Here is a 24025-nt window from a genome sequence, read left to right as displayed (position 1 = left end):
GCTCAGTACCCCATACCTAGAAAAAAAAAAAGCCCAAAGTGGTGCTGTGGCTCAAGTGACAAAGCAGTAGGCCTTGAGAAAGCCCAAGGACAGTGCTCAGGCACTGAGTTCAAGCCCAGGACTGGCAAACAAACAAACAAAAAAAAGGAATTTCACACTGCATGCACTGGCTTTGATCATCAAATCTCAGCCTACTAAGTAACTAGGATTACAGGTTACAGTGTCCAACTGGAAATTATTATATTCTTTGTTTGTTTGTTTGCCAGTCCTGGGGACTGAACTCAGGGCCTGAGCAATGTCCTTGGGTTTTCCTCAAGGCTAGAGCTCTACCACTTGAGCCACAGCACCACTTCTGGCTTCTCTATGTATGTGGTACCCAGGAATCGAATCCCGGTCTTGGTGCATGCTAGGCAAGTACTCTACCACTAGGCCAAACTCCTGGCCCGGAAATTATTATATTCGTAATAAAGGTAACTGGGTATCTGGTATAAACATACATTTACCCCTTCACCACTATCTGCCCCCCCAACTCATTTTATTTTCACCAACAGGCTCCTGCAAGCTGGAAACGATCATACTTCAGTTACAGCACAGGGAATTTACACTTAGAGAAAAAATTTGCCCAAATTTTCCTAGCTCTTGAATAACCCCATTTGGGAGAGGCCCTGAAATTTCCACTCTGTCTTTTTTTTTAATTTGTTATTGTAATTAATAAAAGGGTTACATGATATTTGCCAGATAGAAGGTGCATTAATTCACATACATCGATACCCTTTCACATGTCTTGGTACCCATTACCCTCCCCCCACCCCCCAAACACTCTGTCTTTTTTTAAAAAATAAATTATATTTGGGTTTTTGTTTTGTTTTGTGCCAGTCCTAGGACTTACACTCAGAGTCTGGGTGCCGTCCCTAAGCTGGTTTATGCTTACAACTAGCTCTTGAGCCACGATGCTACTTCTGGGTTTTTTGAGTCATTCATTGGAGATTAAGAGTCTGACGGGGACTTTTCTCTCTGGGACTGGCTTCAAACCTCAGAACGCAGCCTCCTTAGTAGCTAGGATTGCAGGCAAAAGCTACTGGTGCCTGACTTATCACTTGTATTATTTTTAATTAGTTGTACAAAGGAGTTCACATTTATCAGATCAGTGTATAAGTACAATGCCTGTTGATGTCACTGTTATCATCATTCTTTCCAAGACTTTTGATTTTGAATACATCTACTTCATCCTCTCTGGAGATGAGTTCTGGCTTCTGTTCCTTTCGGGAAACAGCCTGGCTGGCATCCTCCTATGTTCTACGGTCACCTAGGGAGCACCTCTTAGCTGAGAACTCCCTCACTGTAATTCATGGGGTGGAAATATTACTAAACTCTAGTATCCAACTGATTATTCAAGTGCCCTGTGTGATATGTGTGATAGTCAGGCCAAATTAACATACACTGAAATGAACTCCTGGGCCTGTCGTCTTCAGCCTGGCCATTGATACAACTCATGACAACTCAGTTGCTCAAGCCAAAACTTTTGCTGTCTTTGCTCACCCCAATATAACATCCAATCCAGCCACAAGGTTCACTGAATCTGTTTCCAAAGTATATCCAGAGTTGAGCCACTTTAATGCCTCCCCTGCTATAGCGTATGCCAACCCCAGTCACCTCCTGTCTGGTATTGCACTGGCTTAATTTTTTCATTCATGGACTTGAACTCAGGGCCTGGGCTCTGTCCCTGAGCTGTCTCTTTTGCTGAAGGATAGTGTTCTACCACTAGGAACCACTTCCAGTTTTCTGGGAGTTAATTGGAGATGAATTGCTAAGACTTTCTTGCCTGGGCTGGCTTCCAACTGTGGCTTTCAGGTCTCAGCCTCTTGACTAGCTAGAATGGCAACATAAGCTACTGGTGCCCAGCTTGTACTGCCTTTTGTTACAGAACACAGTGATCCCTTTTAATTCTCAAAAGGCTTCCGAACTCAGAAACAACCTTACAGTGATATTAACTGCCATGATGGGTCTTCTTAGTTTGCCGTGTGTCTGCAGTGCTAAGTAGAGTGCTTAGCAGGTAAATATTTGCTGCATTAATATTTGTGTGTGTTGTAACTGAGGCTTGAAATCAGGGATTTGTATTGTTGCTTGGCCTTTTCCATCCAAGGCTCTACCACTTGAGCCACTCCTCTACTTCTAGGTTTTTGCTGATTAATTGAAAATAAGAGTCTTGTGGGTTTTTCTGCTTAGGCTGGCTTTGAACTGCGGTTCCCCAGATTTCAACCTACTGAGTAGCTAGGATTACAGGCATGAGTCACCAGCACTTGACTTCCAGTTTCTTTTTAAGTAAATTAAATGATGGGCTGTGGCACCTTAGATATCCAAGCAAAAAGCCGAGGATGAAGGAGGAGGCTGGAACACAGGCCACACTCTTCACTGGACATCTCACTGGCTGGGGTTTCTCTGGGAAACTGCCCAGCAGGGGTCACTGTGCCTCTGAGTGTGATCGTATTTGAAGGCTTATTCCAGAAGAATGTTCCAGGATGGGATACCTCCTAGCAAGACAGCTGCTATTTCCCAAGGCCTGTGTGTGTGTGTGTGTGTGTGTGTGTGTGTGTGTGTGTGTGTGTGTGTGTGTGTGCTGATACTTGGGCTTGAACTCAGGGCCTACATGCTATCACTTAGCTTTTTCACTCAAGGCTGACACACTAAGCACTTAGCCACAGCTCCACTTCTGGCTTATTGGCGGTGAATTGAGATCAAAGTCTCAAGGACCTTCCTGTCCACGCTGGCTTTGAACCTGGAGCCTCACACTGCAGCCTCCTGAGTAGCTGGGATGAGAGATATGAGTCACTGCCTCTAGCCCACTCATATACACCAAGCTCAAGCCTAAGGAGGTCTGTCTCTAACTGAGCAGTCCCCCATCCAGGGACCCTGGACAGTGACCCTTATTCAGCCCAAGATTTCTGTTTCCTTTGGGCTCTCTGAGAAAGGAAGTGGGAATTCCCATTTCAGGGCTGCAATAAACTTCCCTGAGAAGAAAGCCCCCAGAGGGTGCAAGTCCAGCCCTGCATGCTATACTGTGGGTCTGCGGGCATGTCAACAGCTGGCACACATCCAGAACACATCTCTGAGGGCCTAAATATAGTGTGTGTATCTGGCTGTTTTACACGGGAGCTTCCGGCCCAATAGCTACCTAGGGGCTGACAGATGGGGTTGGGGGTGGTGGGGGTGAGAAGGGAGAGACTGCTACTTAGTACCCCGCCAACAAGGACATCCTGCCTCCATAGCAGCTGCAGGGCGTCAGTGCCCACACCCAGGGCATATTTGGCTGAATCCCAGGTCCTCTACAGATAAACTGGCCAGACTGCATAATAAGTCTTGGTCTTATTTCCCTGGGACTAGAGGCAGAGGTGTATCCTGGATAAATGGTTTTGTTTTGTTTTGACAATGAGAAGATCTTCAATCCACTTTCTGGCAAACACTTTAAGCAGATGATTATCAACTACAGAAAAACAAGCTGGAACCACCCCCCCCTCCCGTACTTCTGGCCATTTGTTCTGGACAAACAACTCTGTTTTTCCTTTTCCTGAGTTCAGACCTTTCACAATTGTGTCCATTTCATCTTGGGTTGTTTGTTAACCTTCTCTGATCCCTGAGGGCTGGGCTGACAGTCCCAGGATAGAAGATGGCATTTGGGGAAGGCAGGGATTGGTCCTTTATTTTTATTTTTTTCTTTTTTGCCCATCCTGGGCTTGAGCTCAGGACCTGAGCACTGTCCTTGGAGTTTCTCAAAGCTAGAGCTCTACCCACTTGAACCTCAGCACCACTTCCAGCTTTTTTTTCTATGTATGTGGTACGGAAGAATGGAACCCAGGTCTTCCTGCATGCTAGGCAAGCACTCTACCACTAGGCCAAACTTCCGGCCCCTGCCCTGTTATCTTTGGATACCATCATTGTTTGAGATTGAAGAAACATGTGAGCAATCCTTGGCACTGAACTTCTCCCAAGACAGCAGGCTATCCCAGTATCTGATATCTAAAATCTCCTGTTAGAAACCCTCTAATTAGCAGCTTGACTGATGGCGTCTGACAAACAAATGTGTTGATGAAAAGATTTGTGAAGCTCTCTGGGCATTGTGAAAGTGGTTTGTTTTTGTTTTCTCCTTTTCTGTGCAGTTTTCCTCGAGATTCATCTTTAGTTGTGATATTCAGAAATCCATTTTGAGAATAATGATTTACAAACTGGCATTTAGCTAAAAAGGCCTTACATCATATTTGAACAATTGCAAAAATCAAGCAACTAATCAGGCTGATTGATGCTTACAAGATTTCCTGATTTCAAAGCATCTTTGATCTTGTTCCTAGACCAACCTGCAATCTCCCCCTACATTCCCTGAAAAAACTGCTTCTGCCTCGAGCAGAACTTTTCTAGGAACTTGCCTGAGTTTCTGCTTCACTGGTCTTCATACACCCACAATGTCAGGACTGCCTATCCTAATGAGACACCATGGCTCTGTCTGTCTTTTAGGGCCAACTATGCAACAGAGCAATGGATAGGTAATTGTCCTAGACTTGAGCGTAAAGTTGTAAATACAAAAAGTAAAATTGTCTGGGATTTCCTGCTTGATTTCTTTTCTTTCCTCTTCCTTGCTTTCTTTCTTTCCTTCCTTCCCCTTTTCTTCCTTCTTTCTCCCTCCCTCCCCACTCTTTCCATCTCTCTCTTTTCTACTCTTTTGTTCTCCGTTCTAATACTGGAGCTTGAACTTGGGGCCTTTGCTCAAGGTTGGTATTCTCCACTTTGAGCTTTTGAGTGGCTAATTGAAGAGTCTCATGGACTCTTCAGCCTGGGCTGGCTTTGAAGTATGATCCTCAGAGCTCAGCCTGCTTAGTAGCTAGGCTTACAGGCATGAGCCACTACACCTGACTTGATTCATTTTCTAGTTTCTCCTGAACTCCTCAGTAGAAGATTCCTGAGACCCTTCTGGTGAGGAAATCCTGTAACTTCCAGACCATCAATATTGACCTTCCTGGTGCTTTAGACATGAGAGGCACACCAAACCCCAGCCTCCTTCAAGTGAAACAGTCAACAGGTCAATGTCACGGCTGGTGCCAGTTATGGCCCTGTGTGCTTCTGATTAGATCAAGGTCAGCCAGGTGCTGGTGTCTCACACCTGCAATCCCGGCTTTCCAAGAGCCTAAGATCTGAGGATCATAAATCAAAGCCAGCCTGGGCAGGAAAGTCCAAGAGAATCATATCACACCCCCAAACCTAAAAGTTGGAAGTATAGCTCCAGTATGGAGCACCAACTTTGAGTAAAAATGTGAAGGGACCAGGCCCAAGCCCAAGTAGAGGAAAAAGAAGTGACTTCACTTCTCCTGATCCAGCACATGTTTAATGGAACACCTAAGACACCACATTGCCAAAGTGGAGGAGATAAGAAAACCTTGTCTAGTCCTTCCCTGGCATCTGTGTGTCTCTCAGATGATGGAGCTGGGTCCAGAGAAACCTGGAGCAAAGTCCATTCTGAAGAGTGGTTGTCTACAAGTTCTGTTCTTCACAAGCCCATTCAGAGGCTGGACACGCACCAGAGATGACATCTCTCTTACCATCTCCAGCCTTCTTGGCTTCTCCCTTTAAATCTGCAGTCCATGGACCTCTACACCCAAAAAGAAAACAATTTGATCTCCAGTTTGCTTTCCTTTTAGACAAACACTCACAGGACTGACGTAAACTCTTGCATAATTTTGCAAAGGCTTTTCTCATTAATTCCAGAAATTCTCTTGCAGTCAACAAACACAAATTGTCCAGTATCTGGCCCCAGGGGAATTGAAAGCCTTTTTGTCCCTAAACAGACTTTTCTCCTCTTTGCCCTGCTTTTCAGAGAAGTATAGGAAATTGCCTTCTGCCCACTAGAGGTGCAAGGCTCAGGTGCCAGAGTGTAAGAGGCACACAGAGGTCCACAGGAGAGTGGGGGAGATGGGGGCACAGAGCACTGCCTTCCAGTCTCTGCCAGCCCTTGAGTGCCAGGTGAGCCACTTTCCCTGGCTGATTAAGTTGAAATGTTTCCTGTAGTGGCTGAGACTTGAGATTTCAGGTTTGAGGCCAGCCTGGGCTTCCAAAAAAAGCTGGAAGTGGGACTGTGGCTCAAGTGGAAAAGCTTAGGGACACCAGCCCAGACTCTGAGTTCAAGCTTCAGTACTGGCAGGTGCAGGACCACGTGTACACACACACGTACACACACACACACACACACACACACACACATACAGAAGTCCGTGGGTCTTGCTGATAAGCTGGGACACTTCTGCAGCTATCAGATGGGGTTCCAGTGGTCATATTGCAGATCTCACACCTGTATTGGAGGGAGGGAGCGCCAGGCCATGAAAGGTTTGGAGGTGAGGGATGCTGTGATGACATGATGGCTGGAAGCAGGGGGCATCCACACGTGCTGGCAGCCCTGCTTGGCACATGGCCCAGGAGAAGATCAGGATCCTGTGGCTCATGTGGATGGTGACAGGAGCTCAAGACTGTGTGGGGCTCTGGGCAGGCAGATAAAGTTCAGGCCCAGAGGGATGGGTCAGGTGCTGCTCTCCTGAGCAAGAGAGGTGTATGAATCAGTCACATGAACATGGCCGGTGTTACAGGGGCAGGCTAGCCTCACACACAGAACTCAGCTGGCATATTCCTGGCTCCTTGGGTCTCGATCTGCTCCCTGGAAAGGGGTTCCCATGGGGATGAGGAGAGGGGTGCAAAAATGCTACCCAGGCTTTGGGCAAGGTAGTACAGGTGCTGGGTTCCTCCAGGTTCAACAGAAGCCATCAGTCAGTAGCCAGGTTGAGCCACAGGGACTCCTCATGTGGTTGTCACTGGAGACATCTGAAGAGCCAGGCTGGCTACTTGGCCTCCACCAGCTGTTCCAGGCGTTGCAGCATCGTCAGACGAAGGGCTTGGAACCTGGAAGGAGACAGGGAGTCTAAGGTTGGAGCAGAGGAGAGGCAGGAGGGAGGGAAGGAAGGAGGGCATATATAGCTGTCTGGTTCTGGAAAACATTGATCCCAACTGGCTAATGGCCCACCATCAGCTGCCCTCCACCAAGCAGGGGAGCAGCCTGGGCCCTCTTATTAAGGGCCAGCAGGGCTGCAGACCTCATAGACCTTCAGAGCACAATGCTAAGCCAGGACCCGGTGGCTCACATCTGTTATCCTAAATATTCAGAAGGCTGACATCTGAGGACTGAGGTTTAAGGCTGGCCCAGGTAGGAAAGTCTGTGAGAATCTTGTTCCCAATTAACCACCCAAAATAAGCCAGAAATGGAAGTATGGCTCAAGCAGTAGAGCATTAGCCTAGAGAGAAAAACAAAACAAAACAACAACAACAACAACAAAAAACACCTCAGGGACAATACCCAGGACCTGAGTTCATGCCCAAAGACAGACACAGACAGACATACAGACACACACACACACACACACACACACACACACACACCAAACAACAACGAAAACCCGGAAGGATGGCAATTCTATTTCAAAGCCCACTACACACAGGAGTATTCCGGGGCAGGAAGAGCTGGAGTGGTAGAGCAGGATCAGTCTGTGTTCTAGTCTGACTCTGCTACTAACTAGTGTCACATGAGCAGATGGACTAGGACCTAGATTTCTAGCTTCTTTTCAACTCGAAAAGCCTGGAATGGCCAGGCACTGGTGGCTCACATCTGTAATCCTAGCTACACAGGAGGCTGAGACCTGAGGATCATGGGCAGAAGTGAAGTCTATTAGACTTTTATCTCCAATTAAACACTAAAACACCAGCAGTGGAGGTCTACCTCAAGTGGTAAAGCACCAGCTTTGAGCAAAAAGGCTAAAGGTTAACACCCAAGCCCTGAGTTCAAGCCCCAGAACACACACACACACACACACACACACACACACCCCAAAAACAAAAACCAAAACAAAACAAAAAAAACATAAAAACAAGCCAGGTGCCAGTGGTTCACATCTATAATCGTAACTACTCAGGAGGCTGGGTCTGAGGATCGTGGTTCAAAGCCAGCCGGGGCAGGAAAGTCTGTGAGATTCTTATCTCCAATGAATTCCCAAAAAGCTGGAAGTAGAACTGTGGCTCAAGTGATAAGAGTGCTAGGCTTGAGCATAAAAGCTTAGGGACAGCACCCAGGCCACGAGTTCAAGCCCCATGACTGGTAAAAACAAAATCAAATCAATAAAACCCTCCCTCCCACAGCTACCACACTCCTGCCCGTGCCTTTTCTGCTGTGCCGCTCCTGCACCTCAAGCTCCATTTGGGGAGATGTCCCCTCTATTTTGGCAGGCTCCCTCCTCAGCTTGATGTCAGTACTGAGCTGGGGCCAGACAGCAAAGCTAGGATGCTAGGGTTACCAGGCTTTCCCAAACAGCAAGCCCACCTGATGCCTTCAGAGGAGAAGCCCTTCCCCACCCAGCACAAAGGAGCCCTATACACATGACTGGAACCCACCACTGGCTTAGGTGGTATTGCTTACTTCATGGTGAGTTTGATTATTTCTCTCTCTTCCTCTTCTTTTAACTTTTCAACAAAACTGTCCAGCACTGGCATTTCAAACTTAATGTACTGGGCGACCTAGAAAATCCAAGAACATTTTGGTGTGAATGAAACCAGAAGCCCAATTATTTGGGGTGCCAGTCCTGGAGTTTGAACTCAGGGTATGTGTGCTGACCCTGAGCTTTCTTTTCTCCCAAGGTTAGGGTTTGGGGTAGCTAATTGGAAATAAGAGTCTTAACTGCGCTAGGCTGGCTTTGAATCAGGATCTTCAGATCTCAGCCTTCTGAATCACAGATTATAGGCATGGACCACCAGTACCTGGCTTTTTAAAATGTCATTTTTCTATATTTTCTTATATTTTATTTCTGTGCAATGATGACCATTTCTGTTTGCTAAAATGACACAAAATAAAAGCCAGATTGAAATCTTAAAAAAAAAATGTCTTTTTTCTCTCCTCAGGCCAATGTCTTAAGACCACAGAATCTGTTCCTCTTTTCAGCCTACTCCCAACTCCATTTTGATTTGTGTTGTGGAAAAATAGGAACCTTTTCTTTTCTTTTTTTTGTTCTTCTCAAAGGCAACTATTATTCCTGGGAGGAAATGCTGAGCTAAATATTAGGAAAAGCATTCACTACTATAGCACTGTCCAGTGGCTGTTCTCAGAGGGGAGGTGGGCAGGCGGAGGGAGGGGGAGGGGGTGATGGCTGGGCAACAGAATCACCATTGTTTCTAACAAAGGAGTAAAGCTCTACCAGTCCTATGGGAAGGCTGAACGGGTGGGGCACCTGGCCTGCTCACGGTCTTCTGCCATGGAGTTTGGAAGCCTGTTTATCCACTGGTCAGTACTTGGACTATCAGTGAGACTTAAATACCTCCTTTCCTTGCAAGGGCTCATATTGGGCCCTACCTAAGGAGTTTTTGTGTGGGTTTAATGTAATTACAACAATGCTCTAATGGTTCACACCTGTAATCGTAGCTGCTCAGGCGGCTCAGATTAGAGGATCAAAGTTCAAAGCCAGCCTGAGCAGGAAAACTCTATGAGATTCTTATCTCCAATAAACTACCCAGGAAAGGCTGGAAGTGGTGCTGTGGTTCAAGTGGTAGAGTGCTAGCTTTGAGAAGAAGCTCAGGGATAGCACTCAGGCCCTGAGTTCAAATCCCAGGACTGGCTGTCACAAGAAAAAAAAAAGAGTTTATCTGCCTGAGAGAAAAAGGACAGAGCTGGTAGGGTTATGTTTTTTTCTGGACCCTAATTCCTCTTTCCCCTAAGCCAGGTGTGTGTGTAGCTGGAGGCCTCAGCTGGAGGCTGAGGAATGGCTGCGGAAGTCCGGAAAGCATCACCCCAGAGGATGTTCTTGTGGCCAAGGTCACCTTCAAAGCTCCTGTGACCTCCTAGCCCTCCCCAAGGAACAGGCTTCAGCGGCAGGCCACTCACATCATGAGGGATTTCTTCGCCCAGGTCAGCTTCCATTAGGAAAATCTTGACAATCTTCTCACAGGGCCCATGTAGGATTCTGGAAATCAGCGGGTACTCACAGTCCTTTAATTTGGTCCTCTCTAGAAGAGAAGGCATTGTATGAAGTCATATACAATGGCTGAGTGCTGGTGGCTCACATCTGTCATCGTCAGGAAGCTCAGATGTATGGATCGAAGTTCAAAGGCAGACCAGGCAGAAAAGTCTGCAAAACTCTTATCCCTCCAACAAACTACTAAAAAGCTGGAAGTAGAGCTGTGGCTCAAGCAGTAAAGCACTAGGCTTGAGTAAAAGAGCTCACTGATAGGACCCAAGCCCCAAACGTAAGCCCCACAACCATCACAAACAACAAGAAGAAGGCAGCTGGTGAAGGCTTTGCCATTATCATGACATTCTGAGAGCAAGAGCAGTATGCCTGGGTATGGGTTGGAGAAGAGATGTGTGAGGTAGAGGGCAGAGGGCTGCCAAATCAGCCAAACCAGCCAGGCCAGGGCCCTTTACAGAGAAAGCACTGGCTACAAGCTTGCCTTGATCCTTGTATGACCCGGAAGCGGAAGCTGGCACTTACCACCAGATTCATGGACGATGTAGAGTGCAAACTCACTGGGGCCATCTTCCACCTGCAGTCACAGAAAGTCAGACACAGGTCTTGGAGATAAAGGGGAACAGAGGAGCCACAGCCTCCAAAGCCACAAAGCCCCAAGACCTGTCCCTCTGCCTAAAATTCCAGGGATACTCTCTTAGCAGAGAAAATGAGCAGCCAACCCCAGCTTTGCCAGCTCCACTCCCACAAGGCAGAGCTCCAGCATTCTGAAGCCATGGCTGCCCCCTTACCCCGGGGACAGGGGCAGGCTTACCCGAAACTTGTTCAGCAGCAGCGTAAGCACCTGCAGCGTGGTCATGGTGCTGTTGACCCTCACATTGGTCACAGAGCCATAGGCAGGAGTGAACACAGAGGTCTGTGCAGGGCAGAAGGTCAGCTCAGAGCCAGCCTGGAGGAGACCCGGCTGCTTCTCAATGATTCACCTGGAGCCTGGGAGCATACCCACTCTCATGCACACTGTTTGGCCCAGATGGGACCAGGAAGCTAACAGTGCCTGTGTTTTTCTCTTTCTTTTTTTTTTTGCCAGTCCTGGGGTTTGAACTCAGGGCCTGAGCACTGCCCTTGGGTTTTCTCAAGGCTAGTGCTATACCACTTGAGCCACAGTACCATTTCTGGCCTTTTCTCTGTATGTGGTACCCAGGAATTGAACCTGGGTCTTTGTGCATGCTAAGCAAGCACTCTACCACTAGGCCAAACTCTCAGCTCACAGTGCCTGTCTTGAGCCTAAGAAAGATGGCCACATGTCCACCAGCGCCAGTCTACTGGGTCCTCGGATCTAGTTCACCAAATGGAACAGATCACCTGATGTCTGTTGGTTCCACAATCTGGAGATTCCCAGAGCTGCTATCTCCCCACAGCGTTTGAGGAAAGACCCTTAAGTCACACTGCAGAGCTTCTCAGCACATCCCTTCATTTCAGACCTTCCAGAACATTCCACACTGCTGTCTATAGTACCACCTTCCAAAAGCCCCTTGGCTCCATATGTGGTCAGTCCTGGCTTCATTAATTGATGTCCACTCCAACCTTTCCCCTTCCTCTTCTCCTCGGATGTGGACTGGAATCAGAATCTTCCTCTGGACAAGAATTCTAGGCCTACTGTCTCAACTGTACCATGTCAGAGCTCTTTCTGTGCTATGTGCTTCAAGGTAAAAATATCTGAAAATATCACCTGGACTACACAATGCCATGTGCAGTATGACAGGATCCCACGACCTCCCCCCCACACCGTGCCCTACCTAGCCACATGGCTTCTTCACATGTTTTGGGGAACTCACTGTATTCTGTGTGTGTGTGTGTGTGCTGGTACTAGATCTTGAACTCAGGGCCTGGGTGCTGTCTGTAAGCTCTTTTACACAAGGCTGCTACCCTACCATTTGAGCTGCAGCTCCACTTTCAGGTTTTGGTGGTTAATTAGAGATAAAGGTCTCAACAATTCTTCTTCCCCGGCCAGCTTCAAACCACAATCCTCAGATCTCAGCCTCCTGAGTAGCTAGAATGACTGGCATGAGACTCTGGCTCCCGGCTGCTGAATACTTTAATGTAGTATTGAATTTAATCCCCCTTGGGACCCCCTAAGATGACTACCTTTTCCTTAGAAAGAAGGTATAGGCTTGGGGGAGGGGTGTTCAATAGCTGGTCCCAGTGGGCACCGTGGCTCAAGCCTTTAATCCTAGCCACTTAGGTGGCTGAGATAGGATGATGGCAAATTCAAGCCAGCCTGAGCAAGCAAGTCTATGAGACTCTTATCTCCAAGTGACCACCAGAAAACAAGTGGAGCAGTGGCTCCAGTGGTAGAGAACTAGCCTTGAGTGAAACAGCAGCTGCTCACACGGGAAAGCCTCTACTTACTTTCCCCTGTATAGCAGGATATGGCAAGTCACAGGACACTCTCAACAGGGCCTCACCCAAGCTGCCAGGCCATTTATAGTCACAATCAACATCTTCTCCAGTTCTGTTTACTCATGATGTAATGGGGAAGTGGAGCTTTCCCCAAGGTCAGTACAATACATACTAGAACAAAAGGCTGAGTGCTGGGAATCAGAAGCTGCCTGGGTTCTGTGGGAACACTTGTGCCCCGGGCACACCTCATGGAGCTGGCTTAATTGACCAGAAAGGACAGCTGGATACACTGTGTTCCCAGGAACAAACAATCGATGGAGCTGGAGGGAGGGGCTGTCTCAGGGAATGACAGCAGTAAAGATAATCTTGGTAATCTTGGTGGGTGCTGGCTGTGGCTCTAGTTGGTACAGCCCCTTCCTACAAGTATGAAACCCACCAACTGTCACGGTAATAATGATAATAAATTAGGCATTACTATCTGCCTTCAGCTTTTTTTTATTTTATTTTTTGCCAGTCCTGGGCTTGAGCTCAGGGACTGATCTCTGTCCTTGGGCTTTCTCAAGGCTAGAGCTCTACCACTTGAGCCTCAGCACCACTTCCGGCTTTTTCCTGTGTATGTGGTACCGAGGAATTGAACCCGGGTCTTTGTGCATGCTAGGCAGGCACTTTAACCACTAGGCCAAACTCCCAGCCCACAGCTCTGGCTTTTTTGGAGGTTCATTGGAGATAAGAGACTCAAGGATGGCTGGCTCCTGAGTAACAAGGATTACAGGTGTCAGCCATATTGCCCAGCGGCCTTAGGCTTTACTTGCCTAAACTCCACAGGACGTGGAGAACGTCCTGCTGAGGTGACTTGAAACTCATTATTCGTCCTCCTGAGGAGTCAGGGTGGGAAGTTCCTGGTGAACTTCTGACGCTGGGTGGTGATTGCGGCATGCTGGCCAGACAGAGACACTACCTTGTGATTGTAGAAGTGACCGTTGATGGAGAAGCGGTGTCTCCGCACCCGCTGGGCCTCGCCGGGTGTGCGGGACTTGGGCCTCCTCTGGACCATGCAGCTGGCATCGCTCTGGGTCCGCAGCAGCTGTGGGATCTCCTCCTCCTCCTCCAGGGACCCTGTAAGGACCAAACATGGAGGAGAAACAGGCAGCAATTGCCACGGCCCCAGCAGCCAGAAGCATCCAGCCCCAGGCACTTATTCATCTCGTTGATGGTGGGGCTTGAACTCGGGGCCTGGGCACTACTCCTAAGCTCCTTTGTTCAAGGCTAGTGCTATGCCCCTCTCAGTCACAGTGTCACATCTTGCTTTCTGGTGGTTAACTGGTGCTGAGATGCTCATGGACTTTCCTGCCCCCGCTGGTTTGGAACTGCAACCCTCAGATCTCAGCCTCCTGAGTGTCTAGGATTACAAGCATGAGCCATGGACTCCCAGCTCTTTTTCTTTTTTTTCTTTTAATGAAGTGAAGCCTGGTGTGGGGGCTTGGGGCTCCAGGGCAGTGCAGTGACAATGGCTCCTCAGAGGCAGTGTCAGGGGACAGGCACTCTTCTACCTGGGGTAAGATGGTCTGGCACGTCTTGCTTACCTGAACCCTCTCGGGAGCTATCAGTCTTGTGCAGGGGCTGAGCTCCTGGCTCCTCAGTGGTATCCCCACCATTCTGGGGTGGGGTGTCCTTGCTGAAAAGAGACAATCCTGTTGCTCAGGTGACTACTGGTCAATAACAACAGCTCAGCTCAAAGAGAAAGCACATGAAGCAACAGGCTGAATGGAGTAATTTTTGGGGGGTGGGGTCAGTTGTGGGGCTTGAACTCAGGGTCTGAATACTGTCCTTGGGCTTTCTCAAGGCTAGAGCTCTACCACTTGAGTCACAGTAGCACTTCTGGCTTTTTCTGCGTATATGATACCAAGGAATCGAACCCAAGGCTTCATGTGTGTTAGGCAAGCACTCAACCATTAGGCCACACTCCAGGCCTTGTTTCTATAAATCTTTCTGAAACATTTTTAACAGTAAAATGAATCTGACATTACATTCAGGTACATTAACAAAAACGAGCATGCATTAAAATAGAAGCAATAGGAATGTTTATAATTGCAGCACTCAGTAGGCTGAGGCATGAGTTTGGTGAGTTAAAGGTAGCCTGAGAAAAGAAAAGGAGAGAATGAAAGAGGAATGAAGAGGAGAAGAGAAAAGAAGAAAAGGAAAGGAAGGGAAAGGAGGAAGGAAGAAAAGAACGAAGGAAGGAAGGAAGGAGTAGGTACATTTGTGTGAATTTATCATCTATACTATCTCATTGCTTTAACCCAATGGGCTGGGGAGAAAAGATCAACTGTAGAGTGCTTGGCCTTGGGTTCAATTCCCAATATTACAAAATAGAAATGATAGAGCTGGGAATCTCCTCAGGGAGCGAAGGAGGCCATCCAGAATGAGGCTGAATGTCAGGGTGTGTGTGTGTGTGTGTGTGTGTGTGTGTGTGTGTGTGTGTGTGTGCCCAGACTATGCCCCATGCCCGAGCCCTGGGGCTGACGACACACTAGAACTAACAGTAGAGTTTGGCTGAGAAGTTTCATGGAGGCCTCTAGCCCTGCCCAATGCTGGGCACTCACGGGAAGCAGCTAGACTCAGGCTGTGTCCAGGGGACAGAGGGCAGGTGCACACGCTCATGGTCGTCCTGCATCTGAAGCCGGATGGGCCGCCTGAGCCCCCAGGAGATGTTGAGAAGCCCCTCGATGATCAAAGCCCCTTCTTCCTGGAAAAAGGAGTACACAAAGGTCAGTTCCATCCAGGGCAGTGGCCATCAGAGTCACCACCCCGATATCCCCCAGCATCTTGACAGGTCACTCAGGCAAGTCCCCAGATACACCTCTCTACGTGCTCTGAGGCACAGAGCCAGGGCCTGAGAGAGGAAGCCTGAGACATGCCTTCCAGAACTCTACCCAGGCCTGGCTGGACACATGGCCAAGGACAGGATGGAGCTGCTGAGTCAGTTGTCCCGTAGGACCCCACGCAGTCCAGCAGGAAGCATATTCCAGAGAAGGGCCTGGTGCTTTTTTGCTCAAGGCTAGTATGCTACCATTTGAGCCATTTGCAGCTTTCTGGTGGGCCACTTTCAGAGATGAGTCTTTGAACTTGGAACCTCAGATCTCAGCCTCCCGGGTAGCTAGGATTACAAATGTGAGGCACTTGTGTCTGGTTGGTCCATCTTTTTGCTCATGACTTCTGGAACATTGGCAGACCCATGTTCCCCTGCCAGTATCTCTACAGAAGCTCTTGTCCCACGTCCCCAGTCTCTCAGGCTCCCTGCGGTCTTCACAGAGAATGCTCAGTCCTCACCAGCTCCACAAGGCCCTTGGCATGGGCATCCGGGCGCCGGGCTGGCTTCCACACACACCCTCCATGCCCTCATTGTCTATCTGTGACCTATTTCAGGCCCAAGTACCCATGAGCAAGCCTGGCCAGATCCCATTATTCATACTTCCAGGAATCTTCCAGAAAGCTTAGGTGCCTTTTCTCCACAGGCAGCTAACTTGGACCCACATTCTCTCATTTGGTTTGTGATAAAAAACATTGAACACACAACCTGACTCTTCCTGCGTGTGTGTGTGTGTGTGTGTGTGTGTTTGTGAATGCTGATATTGGGGCCTGAGTGCTGTCCTTTATTTAGCTTTTTCCATTCAAGGATGGCACTTGACCATTTCCGCCCCAGCTCCACTTCTGGCTTAGGTGGAGATAAGAATGTTGTGGCTTTTCTTGCCCAGGCTGGCTTTCAACTGTAATCCTCAGAGCTCAGCTTCTGAGAGGTCAGGATTTGAGGTGTGTCTACCAGCACCTGGCCCTTCAACTTGTTCAAGTACAGAGGATAGCCCTGTGCGGGCCAGCCATGCTCCAGTTTAACCCTGCAACTCTATATGAAAAAGCAATACTTCCCACTTCCCTCTCCCCCATTCCCTCCCTATCTCCCTGGCAACCATCAACCCTTCACCTGCCCTTGGAATCAGATTACTTCACATTCCAACAGCTTAAGTGGAAGAATTATTTCTCCTCATTGGCAGTGAAAGCACCATAAGAGTGCGGTGAAAACGTCTCTGCAACTGGCAGAACTCGCGGTGTGGATCTCGTGGTTAGTCATCACTTCTACGTTTCCAGCACCCCACCATCCACAGAGAAGGAGAGCTACTGACAATAATCAGAAAATGCACACAGCTTTCTGACAGGACCTTCCAGTCTTTGCTAAAGAAGGCAATTAAGAAAGAAGCAAAAAGCTGTGTGCGTTGGCTTACATCTATAATCCCAGCTGCTCAGGAGGTTGAGATTTGAGGACTGAGGTTTGAAGCCAGCCTGGGCAGGAAAGTCCAGGAGACTTGTATCTCCAAAGAACCACCAAAAAGCTGGAAATAGAGCTGTGGTTCCAGTGGTAGCGTGCCAGCCTTGAGTAAAAAGGTTCAGTGACAGCATCCAAGGCTCTCAACCCTACTAACAGCATGAAAACAAAAAATTTAAAAAAGAAAAAGAAAAAGGAGTGGTAGTAGCTTGCTTATATTTTTGTTTTCTTTTTTTGAGATCCAAGACTAAGACTCTAACTCTATACCTGATGCTTTTGCTCACTGGCTAGCATTCTACCACTGGAGCCATGCTTGTAACCCCAGCGTGCTTATATTTTGAGTGACTAGTACAGATAATGTATGTGGGGTTTTTGATACATAAACAGTGATCCAGTGAATAAGAAAAGAAAGAAAGAAAAACAAGACACAAAGAAAAAAAATTCTCCTTGGAAAGCACCCCATGAGGATACTGTACCCCAGGACTGTAAATCCAGTCTGCTCAGGGGCTGCCTGATCCACGCCTAGGAATCATCTAGGCTGTGGCCCTGTGTGATGGATGCCACTCAATCAACCTTCCATGTGCAGGCCTAGGGCACAGCAGAAGCCAGTGGGAGCCCTGGATGGTGGCGTGCCCGTGTAGTACACACAGTAGGTGATACTTTCAGGCAGTGGTAGACCCCAAAGCTGTCTATGAGGCCCCTCTGACTCTCCCAGGGCCCTCAGGCAGCCAGGACACATGAGCACCACTCCTTTTCCTTTCAGTGTAAACACCCTCAGCTTCCACAAGACAAACAGCTCTCCAGGCTGGCAGCTGGCCCAGTCCTGCCTACCAGGCCCTCCCAGCCTTCCAGAGCATGGCTATTCTGGGCTATTGTGACAGTAATTGATGGCTGCAGAGAAGATATAAAAGCAGCCACAGACCTCGAGGTTCTCAGAAGAGAGCATTGTCCTTAAGATTCTTCCGAGGAACCAAACTCCCACCTCTCCACCACAGAGAGTCCTGGGGACCAAACGAACCTCTTCTGGTCTGTCCTCCCTGCTTTTCTTACTCTCCCCGGCAGCTACAGGTAAGAGAGAAGTTGGCTTCTATGTGCAGGCAAAACACAAAGCTGTGTTAATCCTGGATAGCCATGCTCAGCTTGGAATGTGTCAGCCTTCCGGTAGGGTAGATCAGGACAGAACCAGTGGCTTTGTGCTGACAAGCAACCTTGTTTGTTGGTTGTTGTTGTTGTTATTTATTTAACTTTTCACTTTTGAGAGTCCTGTAGTTTGAACTCAGAGTCTGGGCACTGTCCCTGAGCAATGTTTTTTTTCCCCCCTTGGTGGGGTTGAGCTCAGGGCCTAAGCACTGTCCTTGGACTTTCTCAAGGCTAGAGCTCTACCACTTGAGCCTTAGCACCACTTCTTTTCTCTGTATTTGGTACTGAGGAACTGAACCTGGGTCTTTGTGTACACTTGGCTAGTACGCTACACCTAAGCCAAACTCTCAAGTGCCCGCCCCCCTGCCCCCCCGAGCATTTTTGCTCAAGGTTAGTACTCTACTTCTTGTGTCATGGCTCCACTTCTGGTGGTTAATTGGAAATAAGAGTTTCATAGACTTTCCTGCCTGGGATGGCTTTGAACCTGATTATCAGATCTCAGCCTCCTGAGTAGCTAGGCATGAGCCACATGTGTGCTCCTTAGCATGCTCACAGGGAACCGTTACAACCAGTTTTAAGGATGTGAGGCTTAGAGAAGTGACCTTGTTAAAAGTGCCAAGGTGACTAATTGGCAGATCCTCATTCTAAACCTGGTTTCCTCTGACTCCTGATTCATATACTTGTGATAAAAGGCTTATGGACTTTCCTGCCCAGGTGAAGTTCAAGCTTTGATTCTCAGATCTCAGCCTCCCTGAGTAGCTAGAATTATAGGTGTGAGCCACTGGCATCCAGGCAGGCACATGGTTTCATTGTACTGGTTCTGGAGTTTACACTCAGAGCTTCTCTCATTTGCCTGACTTTTTCACTCAAGGCTTGTGCTCTACTACTTGAGACACATCTCCATTTCCAGCTTTTTGTTAGTTCACTAGCGATAAGAGTCTCTTGGACTTTCCTGCTCAGGCTGCATTTGAACCTCGATCCTCTGACCTCAGCCTCCTAAGTAGCTAGGATTACAGGCCTGAGCCACCACTAGTGCCTGACTGTTCCTGGGTTTTTTACTGGTTAACTGGAGATATGCATCTCATGGACTTTCCTGCTCAGGCTGGCTGTGAGCCTCGATCCTTAGATCTCAGCGTCCTGAGTAGCTAGGATTACAGGCGAGCACCAGTGATGCCTGGCCAAGCCTGTGAGTTTTTCATATGAATAGGAAGGAAGAGCAGGCTGTGGATTGGCCCTCTGCCGCCTCCAATGGAGAGGAGATACAGAAGGGATAAGGCTGGACTGCAGGCCCTCACCTCCTTTCTCCAATCTGTCTACAGATTGCTGTCTTGGATTGTCTGCAGCAATGAGATCCCGACTCCTGCTGTCTATGGCTCATCTACCCACAATTCGAGAGACTTCAGAGGAGATTCTGGCCGGAGGGTCTGGGCAGGAGCCCTCAGCCTCCCCGAGCCTGGACGATTATGTGAGGTCAATCTGTCAGCTGGCACAACCAACTTCTATGCTGGACAACATCGCAGCCAGGGGCCGGCTCAACAGACCCCACTGGCCAGCAAGGGCCAATGAGAAGAGCGGCCCCGTGGTGACCAAATTGGACAGAACTTCCTGCTTCAGTGGGCAGCTGCCTACAGCACCCTCTGCTGGCACTGCTGAACCTCTGGACTGGCTCTTTGGGGACTCTCAGGAAAAGCAGCCAAATAAGGGCTTGCCTATGGGGACCAGTCCTACTGCTGGCCACTGGGACACATGCAGACATACGGACAGAAGCAAGGCCAGAGGGAGATCCTGGGAAGCCAGGGCACTGTCTCAGGACAGGCACCAGAGCCGGACTTCGGAGCCACCTGGCCGGGCCACTGCTGCCTCTTGTAGTCCCCGCCCCAGCAGTATCCTTAGAAGTCTGTACTTGCACCTCCCGGTGATTCATGAACTCTGACCCTTCCCCAATAAAGACTCGTGTATGGAGCAGGCTGGGTGGCTGTCTCCCTGTCTCTACTCTGTGATAGCCAGGTCTCCAGCAGGTCTCAGGAGGAGGATGGGTTCCTGCTGGGCCTGTCTCCATCCCTGAGCCAGGATCGATGCTATCTGCTTTTGCTTTTTCTAGCTGATCACCTTAAGACAGGGACTTGGTGTATCTGTTACTTGATTTTCTTTCTCATGGCACAGTGAGAAACAGTGGGAGAGCTTCCCAACCAGCACTGATGAGAAGAAGCATGCGGTACTCAGGCTAGCTTTTGTGGTCCCAGCGATAAAGGTGCTTGTGGGGGTAATCTCAGCTGCTCTGAGGCTGGAGAGCAAGGCCAAGGGGAATCCTCAGTGGTCTATCTGGCCCCCATCCTCAGATCCTTGTTCCATGAGGCCAATAGAAATCACTAGGTCCCAGCAAATGCACCCCTAAGTTCTGGGGGCTGTCACTTGGCCACCTAGGGTACAAACTTACCCCATCACACTGTCCTGCTATGGCTCTGGAGATGTCCCTTGCTTAGAAGACAGAATCTACAGGTCTTTGGGGTGCCACACACGCGGATCTGGGGGCCCGCTCTTCTCTTTTCCCCACCCTACTCATTGTCTCCACCCAGGGGCCTCACCACAAAGTCAGGCTCCTGGTCGTGGACTTGGAGCAGCAGCTTCCTACTGCCCTGCTTCCCTGAACTAAGAAAGCCAACACGACTGAAATCCCAGAATGACTCTAGGTTCCCGTGGCCTGGCGGCGGTGGAGGTGAGGACAGGGATAAGAGGCCTTGTGGTCTCTGAGAACTGAGAATGCCCAGGACTAGCATCCTTTCATCCCAGAACTGTCCCTGCACTGGGAGGAAGTCGCCTGACTCAGGCCAGAGATTGATTCATCTATCTGAATTGACTCTGAACATGAACCTCAGATCTCAGCCTCCTGACGATAACTATGTTTATAGTTATGACCCACAGGCTCCTGGCTCTTCAATGTGTTTATAAGAAAGCAGAATGGGGCCAGGAGCATGGCCTAGTGGTAGAGTGCTTGCCTAGCATGCATGAAGCCCTGGGTTTGAGTCCTTGGTACAACAGAAAAAGCTGGAAGTGGTGCTGTGGCTCAAGTGGGAGAGCGCTAACCTTGAGAAAAGCCCAAGGACAGTGGTCAGGCCCTGAGTTCGAGCCCTGGGACTGGTCCCTCAAAAAGGCAGAAAATAGCTGGATGGGGGTGGCTCACACTGAGATGTAAGGATCACGGTTCAAAGCCAGCCTGGGCAGAAAAGTCCATGAGAGTTTCATTTCCAATAAACTACCAAAAAGCCTAAAGTAAAACTTTGGCTCAAATGGTAGAAGCACTATTCATGAGGAAAAGAAGGTCAGGAACAGGACCCAGGCCCTGAGTTTAAGCCCCAGGACCAGCACTAAAAATTAAAGAAAAAAGAAAGCAGAAGTAAATCACATATTATGAAGAAAGTTTCAGAGAAGCAATCTCCTCAGTTTCCTTATGTGTAAAATGAGGGATCTCACTCACTCTTCCTCCAGGGGTTGGGGAAACTGGCCAAATGAACTTGGAGAATACAGATGTTTGCATCTGTCAGAACCTGCTATACCTCCTCAGAAACCTCAATTCGCTGGTCACCTGACCTGCTGTAAATTCAGAGGGACAGCCCGTATCTGTGATAATGCCCCCGGGGAGGGTAGATGTGCAGCTGTGGCCGTCTCACCACTGACAAGATTTGCTCCAGGCATGCTGCAGCCTCTTCTATAAAGCAACATGAAAATCAAGTCAGAGTCTGGTCTTGGTGGCTCAAGCCTGTCAGCCTAGCTACTCAAGAGGCTGAGATCTGGGGATCACGGTTTGAAGCCAGCCTGGGGAAGGAAAGTCTGTGAGATTCATCTTGGTTAACTACAGAATTAACCAAGAAAAAGCTAGAAATTGGGCCGAGAGTGTGGCCTAGTGGTAGAGTGCTCGCCTAACATGCACAAAGCCCTAGGTTCGATTCCTCAGTACCACATATACCTCAATAAATAAATAAATATTGAAAAAAATCACTTAAAAAAAGCCAGAAATAAAGCTGTGGCTCTAATGACAGAGTACCAGCCTTGAGTGAAAAAATCTAAGTGGACAGAACCCAGGTCTTGAGTTCAAGCCTTAGTACCAACAACGCATGCGTACACACACACACACACACACACACACACACACACACACACCAGGTTAGAAGGAGTCACTGACACTCGACATTATGTTCACAGAGGCTGCTATATCCCAAAACCACATAGAAGGTAGGGCCAGCAGGCTAGAAGAGGCAAGCTCTGGGACATCTTCACCTATCCTCTGATGGGACAGAGATTAATGATCCCTTGAGAAAGGGCTTTTGGAAGTACTGCATGCTGGTATGGACAGAATGGCCAAGCAGAATTCCCTTCCTGATGGATGAGGTTCTTTCTCTTTTCTTTTCCCTTTTTTTATTCTTACCAGTTCTGAGGCTTGAGCTGTCCCTTAACTTTTTTGCTCAAGGCTAGCACTCTACCATTTGAACCACAGCTTTCCTTCTTACTTTTTGGTGATTAATTGGACTTTCTTGCTCCAGTGAGTCCTCACATTCTCCAGTCCTTTGCTGCTGGAGTGAGCAGGGAGAGGGCACAAGACTCTAGGCAGGCTGGGAACATATGTCCACAGCAGGGAAGTGGAAAGGAGTAGTCAATCCAGGGTTCAGTGGTCTTCCAGGCCTTGAGAGAGGGGTGAGGTCAATTCCTTTCAAGTCTCCCAGTGCTCAGTGCTAAGTCTGGAGCAATGAGCCTGGCTATGTGTAATGTATGGAGATGGCCACCAGAGGGAGACAGCAAGCTGGATAAAAGCTGGTCTTTGGGGTTGGGCAGGAAGAAACAGAGGGGGTGGACTCTGCCATGGTCCCTGTCACAGAATCGCCTGGGACTCAGAGGAAGGAAGGGACTGTGTAGTCTCTAAAGGATTAGTGCTATAGTTTATGCCTGTAATCCTAGCTACTCAGGAGGTTGAGAGCTGAGGCTTGCAGTTCAAAGCTAGCTCGGTCAGGAAAGTTTGTGAGACTTTCATCTCTAACTAGCCAGCAAAAAAGCTGCAAGTGGAGGTGTTGCTCAAGAGGTAGAGTGCCATCCTTGAGTGAAACAGCTAAGGGACAGCGCCCAGGCCCTGAGTTCAAGCCTCAGCATCTCCCTATCCAACCACACTCAGAGGTTTTGGACTCCGATGGGTCAGTACATCTCAGGACAAAGGTCCTGGCTGGAGGGAAGGGTCCACAAGGTCATTTCTCTCCGCCCTGAGCTCCAACAGGGATGGTTCAACTGCCTCCTGACGGCTATAAGCTGTGCCTGAGCTAGAAAGTGACCGGGCCACTGTCTAACTTATTGTCCAGATGGGGCACCTGAAGCCACCATGTGATGAGGGCTGCTATCAGCAAAGCAGGATGAAAAGTGACCCCGTGGATGTGGGTCCCCAAGGCTGGTCTGCCCGCAGACGCAGACCGCAGGCCTCACCTCTCGGTGTCGGAGCTGGAAGCTGCGGCCCTCATGATAGCAATTGTAGGTCTTCAGCAGGCTTAAGAGCTCCGACCTGAAACATAAAGACAAGCATCACACTTGGGGGTTGAGGAGGCCCGACAAGGCCTTAGGCGTCATGGGTTTCAGTGTGTGTGTTTGTGTGCATGTGTGTGTGTGGGGGGGGGTACTGAGGTTTGAACTCAGGGCCTCATGCTCTCACTTGGTTTTTTCAATTCAAGGCTTACACTTTACCACTTTAACTACACCTTCACTTCTGGTTCATTGCAGATACGAGTCTCACCAACTTTCCTGCCCAGGCAGGTTTAGAACCAGGATCCTTATATCTCAGCCTCATGAGCAGCCTGCCTGGGCCATGTAAAGAAATGATATTAAGGGCCAGATTCGTGGAAGTGGTACTGTGGCTCAAGTGGCAGGGTGCTAGTCTTATGAAAGCTTAAGGACAGTGCCTAGGCCCTGAGTTCAACCTGAGGACTGGCAAAGGAAGAAAGAAGGAAGAAAGAGAAAAAGAAAGAAAGAGAGAGAGGAGAGAGAGAATACAGAAAAAGAAGGAAGGAAGGAAGGAAGGAAGGAAGGAAGGAAGGAAGGAAGGCAGGCAGGCAGGCAGGCTACTGCAGGGGCCTCTGTTCTGTCTTGTTTTTGTAGAGGG

At 48.8% G+C, this 24025-nt stretch overlaps 2 protein-coding genes across 2 annotated transcripts in view; one reads left to right on the top strand and one right to left on the bottom strand.

The window, feature by feature from the left end:
* Positions 1 to 6097: 6097 nt before the first annotated feature.
* Rassf4 (Ras association domain family member 4) overlaps positions 6098 to 24025 on the bottom strand; it is a 30469-nt gene continuing 12541 nt past the window's right edge. The window contains exons 3-12 of the mRNA XM_090346794.1: positions 23356 to 23431; positions 15053 to 15180; positions 14311 to 14312; positions 14018 to 14125; positions 13393 to 13550; positions 10849 to 10950; positions 10560 to 10611; positions 9953 to 10074; positions 8498 to 8595; positions 6098 to 6933 (exon numbers count right to left, since the gene is read on the bottom strand). Coding sequence (XP_090202920.1) covers positions 6873 to 6933; positions 8498 to 8595; positions 9953 to 10074; positions 10560 to 10611; positions 10849 to 10950; positions 13393 to 13550; positions 14018 to 14125; positions 14311 to 14312; positions 15053 to 15180; positions 23356 to 23431 — 907 coding nt within the window. The 3' untranslated portion in view covers positions 6098 to 6872. The remainder of the gene's footprint in view (positions 6934 to 8497; positions 8596 to 9952; positions 10075 to 10559; positions 10612 to 10848; positions 10951 to 13392; positions 13551 to 14017; positions 14126 to 14310; positions 14313 to 15052; positions 15181 to 23355; positions 23432 to 24025) is intronic.
* On the top strand, positions 19157 to 19854 carry Depp1 (DEPP autophagy regulator 1). Its single transcript, XM_090346791.1, has one exon. The coding sequence runs from the start codon at positions 19238 to 19240 to the stop codon at positions 19823 to 19825; it is 588 nt and encodes a 195-aa protein (XP_090202917.1). The 5' UTR covers positions 19157 to 19237; the 3' UTR covers positions 19826 to 19854.

Source organism: Megascapheus bottae, chromosome 15, assembly GCF_031878675.1.
Source record: "Megascapheus bottae isolate mThoBot1 chromosome 15, mThoBot2.hap1, whole genome shotgun sequence".
In the NCBI taxonomy this organism is placed as follows: Eukaryota; Metazoa; Chordata; class Mammalia; order Rodentia; family Geomyidae; genus Megascapheus; species Megascapheus bottae.
The sequence above is the reverse complement of the archived record's forward strand: the minus strand, read 5'-3'. Positions and strand labels throughout refer to the sequence as shown.

What these genes read in the sequence shown, in the direction of transcription:
- Depp1 (XM_090346791.1), top strand. Translation starts at nt 19,238, where the DNA reads ATGAGATCCCGACTCCTGCTGTCTATGGCTCATCTACCCACAATTCGA.